The sequence below is a fragment of the Platalea leucorodia genome (assembly GCF_965183815.1).
Source record: "Platalea leucorodia genome assembly, chromosome: 22".
In the NCBI taxonomy this organism is placed as follows: Eukaryota; Metazoa; Chordata; class Aves; order Pelecaniformes; family Threskiornithidae; genus Platalea; species Platalea leucorodia.
The window spans coordinates 4,102,602-4,111,431 of record NC_138844.1 but is presented as its reverse complement, the minus strand read 5'-3'; the positions used below and the strand labels follow the sequence as shown (position 1 = coordinate 4,111,431).

Below are 8,830 nucleotides of genomic sequence, written 5' to 3'. Positions count from 1 at the left end.
GTGTCGCCCCAGCCTGGGCGCAGTCACGGAGTGGCACTTGGGGACACGGGTGGCTCAGGGATGGGGAGCTGGGTCCTGGGGTGGGGGCCGCACTCTGTCCCCCGCCTCCCGTTGCCCCCCCAGCCTGGCACAGGCTCCCCCCACCCCATCTCGTCCCCCAGCCCCATCCCAGTCAGGCTCACGCTGGTCACACTGGTTTGCACTGGCCCTCGATACCCTTTTATTTCCTGGGGTGTCCCCGTATTCGGGGCTGGGGGGGGTGTCAGCGTTCGCTCCCCACACCCCGACTGGGGGGTGTGCGTGTCCGGGGGGGGTCTGTCCATGCACTGTCCTCGGCCGGTGCCGCGCCGTGCCGGGGGGGCCGGGGTGAGGAGGGTGGCTGTGACCCCGCGGGGTGGGGGGGGTGACAGGACAGGGTGGGGGGGGGTCCAACGTGTCGTTTGCATCCGGAAAAGGGGCCCATGGGGGGCCCGGACTGTGCCCATGGGGTGCAGGGGTGCAGGCGGGGAGGGGGCTGCTGGAGGAGGGGGGGGGCACGTGCCGCTCCGTGCCCATCTCAGCCTGGCACCGCCGTCCCTTGGTCACGACAGCGTGTCCCGTGCCGGAGCTGGGTGCCCCCCGGGTGTCCCGGGGGCTGTGGGTGGGGAGGGGGTGCAGGGGCGCTCCCGGCCCCCACCTTAGCTCCGCCGCTGCTCCTGGTCCCTTTTCTTCTGCTTCTCCCGCTGCTTCTCCGCCTTCTCCTGGGCTTTGCGCTCCTTCTCCACGGCCAGGCTCAGCTCCTTCAGCTTCCGCTTCAGCACCGCGCGGTCCTGCGAGCTGCCCACGCCCAGCGCCTGCCGGCACAGCCGGGCGCTGGCGGCGGGGCCACGGGGACCTCCCCACGGCCTTGGGGCGCCGGCACCCCCCTGCCCTATGGACCAGCTCGTTGGGGTACCCGGAGCCCCCCTGCACTGCCTGTCCTCAGGATCATCCTGCTGAGGTACCTACAACCCCCGTGCACCAGCCCCTTGGGGTACCTAGAACCTCCCATCTGCCTCCTTGACTCATCCGTTGGGATACCTGGAACCTCCCGTCACCTCCTGCCCTGTGGATCAGCCAATTAGGACAAGAGTTTTTAAGCACCCCATGATAACTCATTGGGGTACCTAGAATCTACCTGCATCTGCCCCATGGAGCACCCCATTGGGGTACCTAGAGCCTATTGTTCTATAATGAGCCCATTGGGGTACCTAGAACCCACCCAGACCTCCTGCCCCATGGAGCCCCCTGTTGGGGTACCTAGAGCCTGTTATCCTGCAATCAGTCTGTTGGGATACCTGGAACCCTCCCAGAGCTGTTCCATGGAGCACCCTGTTGGGATACCTAGTACCCACCCAGGCCTCCTGTTCCATGGAGCACCCCATTGGGGTACCTAGAACCTCTTTCCCTACAACTGAGCCTGTTGGGGTACCTGGATCTCCCTGCACCCCAGCAGAAGAGGCCCCCCCAGCCCCCTACCTTGAGCTTGGCACCGTCAAGGTGCAGCAGCCGTGGACCATCGACACCGTGGGCCGAGAACTCCTCTACGTACTGCTCCAGGTTGAGGCTCTCCAGCCACTGTCCCACCTGCCGGCACGTCCAGCCTGCAGCCGCACCGGGGGGCTCATCCAGGAACTGGGCATAGGGGGCTGGGCATTAATGGGGGGTCCCCACAGCACCTGGGGGGGTACCCCGACCTCGCGTCCCCCCTGGGGCTCACCTCGTCTGAGGACTGTGACAGGGTGTGGTAGGGGTAGGAGCACTTGGTGGCGGTGGGGCCGGGCAGGCGCGGGCTGGCGCTGGGCGGTGGGGAGTCCTCGCTCAGCGTCGAGTCCTGGGGCAGTGGGAGGGGCGAGGGCAGGGCTGGCCCCGCTGCCCCCAAAGCAGCCCCCAGCCCCCTCCCTATAGCCATCCTCCCCATAGGGCTCTGACTCCCTATAGGGCTACCAGACCCTCTGGGGCTTCAATCCCCCCTAAAGCCATCTTGACCCTACGGGGCTTTGATCCCTCTTCCTATAGTTACCCGACCCTATGGGGCTTTGAACCCCCCTCATAGCTACCTTGACTTTATGGGGCTTTGACACCCTCCCCTATAGCTACCTTGACTCCATAGGGCTTTGACACCCTCCCCTATAGCTACCTTGACTCCATAGAGCTTTGACACCCCCCCCTATAGCTACCTTGACTCTATAGAGCTTTGATACCCCCCCCTATAGCTACCTTGACTCCATAGAGCTTTGATACCCTCCCCTATAGCTACCTTGACTCCATAGAGCTTTGACACCCTCCCATATAGCTACCTTGACTCTATAGAGCTTTGACACCCTCCCCTATAGCTACCTTGACTTTATGGGGCTTTGACACCCCCCCCTATAGCTACCTTGACTCTATAGAGCTTTGACACCCTCCCCTATAGCTACCTTGACTCTATAGAGCTTTGATGCCCTCCCCTATAGCTACCTTGACTCCATAGAGCTTTGATACCCTCCCCTATAGCTACCTTGACTCCATAGAGCTTTGACACCCCCCCCTATAGCTACCTTGACTCTATAGAGTTTTGATGCCCTCCCCTATAGCTACCTTGACCCCATGGGGCTTTGTCCCCTGTCCCTATAGCTGGCTTTGACCTCTTCTCCTATAGCTACCTAGCTCATAGGAGCACCCACCTCCTCCTCTATAGTGCCCTGGCCCTATAGGGCTCCCGTACCCTCCCCTGTACCCACCCACCCTACAGGGCCGGGAGCCCCCCCGTTCCCGGGCACTGACCTGGGAGGCGGATTTGGCGGGGCTGAGCCCCTCGTGCCGGGGGGAGCCGGTGGGTGACGCGGAGCCGGGGGAGGCCGAGCCCCTCGCGCTGTCCGAGAACCAGGAGAAGGGCAGGAAGGGTGACCCCGAGGGGCGGCCAGGACCCTCCACTGCCTCCCTGGGGACAGAGCTGCGTTAGGGCCCCGGGGCCGTCCCCACGCAGCCCCCGCTGCCCGGGGGGGTCCCTCACCTGCCGCCCATGGACAGGCGGTTGCTGCCCTTCTCCTTCCGGCTCTTGCTGGAGGAGGCCCGGCGCAGGGTCACCCTGGGTGGGAGAGCGCCGCGTTGGTGGGGTGCCCCGATGGCTGTGCTCCCCCCACGGCCCCCAGCCCCACCTCCGGCCATCCCGAGACCCCTCCATCACCTTCAGAGGATCCTCCTCCCTCCGCGCATCCCTCCCTCCCTTCGCACATCCCTCTCTCCATCCGTCCCTCCATCTTTCCGTCCCTCCAGGCATCTCTCCATCTATTCCTCCATCTTTCCATTGCACCTCTCCATCCCTGCATCCATCTCCCTGTGTCCCTCTATCCCCCTCCATCCTCTTTCCATCCCTCCCTCTATCCCCCCTCCGGCTCCCCCCTAGAGCCAGGTCTCACCCCAAATCCAAGAATTTCCTCCGTGTTTTCTTATCGAGCCCCACGGTGGGGCTGGCCGGCTCGGGGGGGCTCATGTCCCGGCTGTCGTCTGCGGGAGGAGAAGGCCAGGGGTGTCACCCACTGCCCCCCGCATGGGTGCCGGGGGGGTGCCAGGGTCCCTGCGTGCCCCCCAGCCTGGGGGGATCGGGGCGGGGGCTCACCTTCGCTGTGCCGCTGGGGCCGGGCGTCGCGGCGGGCGAAGCCGGGCGAGCTGTCGGAGCTGTGGCAGGACTTGGGCGAGGGGGTGCCCGCCAGCCCCTCCTGGGACGAGGCGTTGGTGAGGGGCCGGTAGCGGCTGAGGGGCGGCGAGGGGGCCAGGGGGTCCCCCAGCGCCCGCCGCACCGCCCCCGCCTCGAAGGAGAACTCGACGCCGTGGGAGAAGGGCGAGGGGGCCGGGGGGCCGCCATCGCCCTCGGCTCCCTGGGGGGCACACGGCATGGGGGGGGGGATGTCAAACCCCTGTAGCCCCCCCCCGGGGTGTCCCCCATCCCCTCCCCTACCCCCAGCCATGGGGTCCCCCCAAAGCCTCCCCTTGGGTCGGTGGTGCCCCCCGCCCCGCAGCCCCCCCGGGGCTCACCGCCGCCTCGGGCCCCTCGTCGCCCTCGGTGGAGCTGGCGCTGTCTCGCAGGCGGGAGCGGGAGGGCCGGTGCCGGCGGCCCTTGGCTAGGAGCCGGGCTCGGGCCTTCTGCAGGCTGCTGTCCAGGCGCGGCGTCTCTGGAACCACAGCGGTAAAATCTGGGGGTGAAAGAGAGACCGGGGCAGAGAGAGAGAGAGAGAGACGGACAGACGGACAGGGGGGCCGGGGATGGGCAGAGGTGGATGGGTGGGCAAACGGATGGGGAGAGAGGGATGGGGAGAGGGAGGAGACGGATGGACAAATGGAGAGGCAGGGACAAGGCGATAGGAGGGAGGGGTGGTTGGAAGGATGGATGGACAGGTAGGGAGGGAAGATGTGGATGGATGGATGGACAGACAGACAGGTAGGTAAGGAAAAGGAGACGGTGGACAGACGGATGGGTAGGGACAAGGTGGGATGGAGGGATGGATGGGGACAGGGATGGACAAAAGAGGTAGGGACAAGGAGATGGGAGGCAGCGAGGGAGGGACGGAAGTGTGGATGGACAGGTAGGGAGAAGGAAGATACGGATGGATGGACGGATGGATGGACAGACAGATAGGTAAGGAAAAGGAGGCAGGGTGGACAGACGGATGGGTAGGGACAAGGAGATGGGGAGGGAGGGAGGGATGGATAAGGCCAGGTAGGAGAGATGGAGGGACAGATGGACAGTTAGGGACAGGAAGACAGGGATGGAGGGACAGATGGCCGGTTAGGGACAGGGAGACAGGGATGGAGGGACAGATGGACAGTTAGGGACAGGGAGACAGGGATGGAGGGACAGATGGACAGTTAGGGACAGGGAGAAGGAGATGGGAGAGCATTGGAGGGAGAGGTGGAGACAGTCAGGAGAAGGCCAGCCCGGTGGAGAGGGACAGAGGGACAACGGGGCACGGGGACAGGGTGGGGGAGTCACGGGACGGGCAGGGGATCCCAGCGGAGACGGGAGAGGGAGAGGGGAGCGTTGGGGACGTGGATGGATGGGGCACCCCGGTGGGGTGGGACAGGGGACAGGGGGACAGAGAGAAGTGTTCAAAGAGATGCCCCGGCACGGGGAGAGCAGCAGGGGGGTGTCCCCGAGGACAGGGTGTCCCCAAGGACAGGGTGTCCCCGTCACCCGGCGGGGAGGAAGCTTTGCCCAGGGTCTGACCGGGATCACCCCGATGTCCCTGCCCTCCTGCACCCCAACCCCGGCCTGAGGAGTGGCTCTGGGCCATGTCCCCTGCTGTGTCCCCCCGTCCATGTCACCCTCTGCGTGCCCATACCCACGTGCCTGCGTGCCCTGTGTCCCCGTGTCCCCATGCACCTCCCCATCCTCATACCCGCGTACCTGTGCCCCACGCGTGTCCCCGTGCCACCCTGTCCCCCTGCCCCATATGCGTCCTTCTGCAGGTGGCTGCATGCCCCATGCCTGTCCCTGTGTCCCCAAGTACGTGTTGTCCCCAAGCCCAGCTCTGGACCCCCCCCCCCCGCTGGCAGGCAGGAGGACACCGAGGGCGGGTGGGGACCCGCGGGGGCAGCACCCACGGGTGGCTCTGCACCCCACGGGCCCCCCCGGGGACTCACCGAAAACCTCATCTGCGTCCTGCAGTTTGGAGACCGACATGGTGGGACAGGGCTGGGGACAGAGGGGACAGTCAGGGAGGGGGGCCCTGCGCCGGGGGGGGCGAGGGGAGCGGGGAAGGGAACCCAGACCCCGACGCACCCAGACCCTCTGCGAGTGGGGCTGGGAAGGGTGCCCCCACCCCAGTGCCCCCCCACCAGTGTCCCCAGTGTCCCCCGTCCAGTGTCCCCAGTGTCCCCACGCCCTCAGCCTCGCAGCGCTGGGGGGGCACAGGGACTCGGGGGGCAGCACCGGGGGGGGGGGGCAGCCCCCGGGGGGCGGGGGGGACCGGGGACCCTTTGCAGGGCAGCCGGGAAGGGGTTACCCCCCCCCCCGGTGTTCGGGGGTCCCTCGGGGGGGTCGGGGGTCCCTCGGGGGGGCTCCTAAAGCCTCGGCAGCACCGGGCGGGGGGGGGCTGATCTGGGCCCAGGGAGCCGGCGCCGGGCGGGGAGGGCCGTTACCGGGAGGGGACAGCACCGCGGGGGGGCTGTACCGGGGATGCTGTACCGGGGGTGGGGCTGTACCGGGGATGCTGTACCGGGGCCGGGGCTGTACCGGGGGTGGGGCTGTACGGGGGATGGGGCTGTACCCGGGATGCTGTAGCGGGGATGGGGCTGTACCGGGGATGCTGTACCGGGGCCGGGGCTGTACCGGGGGTGGGGCTGTACCGGGGCCGGGGCTGTACCGGGGATGCTGTACCGGGGATGCTGTACCGGGGGTGGGGCTGTACCGGGGCCGGGGCTGTACCGGGGATGCTGTACCGGGGCTGCTCTACCGGGGGTGGGGCTGTACCGGGGGTGGGGCTGTACCCGGGATGCTGTACCCGGGATGCTGTACCGGGGGTGGGGCTGTACCGGAGCCGGGGCTGTGCCGGGGCCGCTGTCCGGTGGATGGGGCTGTACCGGGGGTTACGCCCTGGTCCCCCCCCCCGACTCACCCGCGCTCCTCGGGCATCCTGGGCGCCTCCCGCCGCCGGGCCGGGCCGAGCCGGGCCGAGGGCGCCGGGGAACCGGGCCGGGCCGGGCCGGGCTGGCGGAGCGGAGCGGAGCGGAGCGGAGGGCGCTGCGGAGCGGGGCCGCCCCGCCGGGCCGGGGGCCGCGGGGGGGGACAGGAACCCGGAAGCGGCCGGGGGGGCCGGGAGCAGCCGCCCCGCCCCGCCCCGCCCGGCGCGGCCCGGGCTGGGCCCAGGCCCGGGCTCAGGCTCGGCCCAGGCTCGGCTCGGGCTCGGCCCAGGCTCGGCTCGGGCCCAGGCTCGGCCCAGGCTCGGCTCGGGCTCAGGCCCGGCTCAGGCTCGGCCCAGGCTCGGGCTCGACCCAGGCTCGGCCCAGGCTCGGCTCGGGCTCGGGCTCGGCCCAGGCTCGGCTCGGCCCAGGCTCGGCTCGGGCCCAGGCTCGGCCCAGGCTCGGCCCAGGCTCAGGCCCGGCTCAGGCTCGGCCCGGCCCCGGTGCGCGGCGGCGGTGCTGAACGGACAGCGCCCGCGGGGCGGGGAGAGCTCGGGCACCGGGCGGACGGACGGACACACAGACACACACAGACACACACACACGGACACACACACGGGCACACACACACACACGCACACACACGCACTCACACTCACACACGCACTCACACTCACACACGCACACACACACTCACACTCACACACACGCACACACACACACTCACACGGGCACACACACACACACACACACGCACACACACACACTCACACGGGCACACACACACACACGCACACACACACACACACACACTCACACTCACACACACACACACGGGCACACACACACACACACACACAGACACACGCACGGGCACACGCACACACACGGGCACACACACGCACACACACACACGCACACACACACTCACACACTCACACACACACGCACACACACACACGCACTCACACACACTCACACTCACACACACGCACACACACACACACACGCACACACACGCACTCACACTCACACACGCACACACACACTCACACTCACACACACGCACACACGCACACACACGCACACGCACACACACTCTGCCTCCCCCAGCCCTCCCATGCCCCATCGGTGCATTGGCCTCCCAGTGCACCCAGTCCTCCCAGTGCCCCCATCCTCCCCAGTGCCTCCAATCCTTCCCAGTGCCTCCCATCCTTCCCAGTGCCACCAGTCCTCCCAGTGCACCCCATCCTGCCCACTCCTCCCAGTGCCCCCCAGTGCTCCCAGTGCCCCCATCCTCCCCAGTGCCTCCCATCCTTCCCAGTGCCACCAGTCCTCCCAGTGCACCCCATCCTGCCCACTCCTCCCAGTGCCCCCCAGTGCTCCCAGTGCCCCCATCCTCCCCAGTGCCTCCCATCCTTCCCAGTGCCACCAGTCCTCCCAGTGCACCCCATCCTGCCCACTCCTCCCAGTGCCCCCCAGTGCTCCCAGTGCCCCCATCCTCCCCAGTGCCTCCCATCCTTCCCAGTGCCACCAGTCCTCCCAGTGCCCCCATCTTTCCCAGTGCCTTCAATCCTTCCCAGTGCCCCCCATCCTTCCCAGTGCACCCAGTCCTCCCAGTGCCCACATCTTTCCCCGTGCCTCCAATCCTTCCCAGTGCACCCCATCCTTTCCAGTGCCCCAGTCCTCCCAGTGACCCCCATCCTGCCCACTCCTCCCAGTGCCCCCCAGTCCTCCCAGTGCCCCCCATCCTGCCCACTCCTCCCAGTGCCCCCCAGTCCTCCCAGTGCACCCCGTCCTCCCAGTGCCCCCAGTCCTCCCAGTGCCCCCCATCCTGCCCACTCCTCCCAGTGCCTCCAGTCCTTCCCAGTGCCCCCCATCCTTCCCAGTGCCCCCAGTCCTCCCAGTGCCCCCCAGCCTGCTCATTCCTCCCAGTGCCCCCCAGCCCCCCCAGTGCCCCCCACTCCTCCCAGTGCCCCCAGTCGGCCCAGCCGGCCGGGAGAAGGAGGCGCGGGCGGAGGCTGAGGCCGTGTTTATGGGGATGGCGGGACGCGAGGACGCTGCGTTACAAAACGAGGACCAGTACATACATACGTACATATATATATAGTATATACACCCACAGGTATACGTGTGAGATTAAATAACCCCAGCACCCCCCCGGGGCTCTCGCTCCCCGCCCCCCCCTTAAATACTCCCCTCCCCCAAGTGG

The 8,830-nt window shown here is 67.6% G+C and overlaps 1 protein-coding gene across 2 annotated transcripts; it reads right to left on the bottom strand.

Moving 5' to 3' along the window:
• Nucleotides 1-604: 604 nt before the first annotated feature.
• On the bottom strand, nt 605-6,693 carry SAMD14 (sterile alpha motif domain containing 14). Of its 2 annotated transcripts, none has more exons than XM_082331977.1 (10): nt 6,615-6,693; nt 5,641-5,692; nt 4,036-4,193; nt 3,620-3,719; nt 3,420-3,507; nt 3,014-3,088; nt 2,785-2,941; nt 1,739-1,852; nt 1,498-1,653; nt 605-833 (listed from the first exon to the last, which is right to left on the bottom strand). In XM_082331977.1, exons 2-10 carry the CDS (start codon nt 5,678-5,680, stop codon nt 678-680), a joined length of 1,044 nt encoding a protein of 347 aa, XP_082188103.1. In that variant the 5' UTR covers nt 5,681-5,692; nt 6,615-6,693; the 3' UTR covers nt 605-677. The 2 variants fall into 2 exon arrangements, with proteins under 2 accessions (XP_082188103.1, XP_082188104.1); XM_082331978.1 differs by having other exon boundaries at nt 4,036-4,172.
• Nucleotides 6,694-8,830: the final 2,137 nt, after the last annotated feature.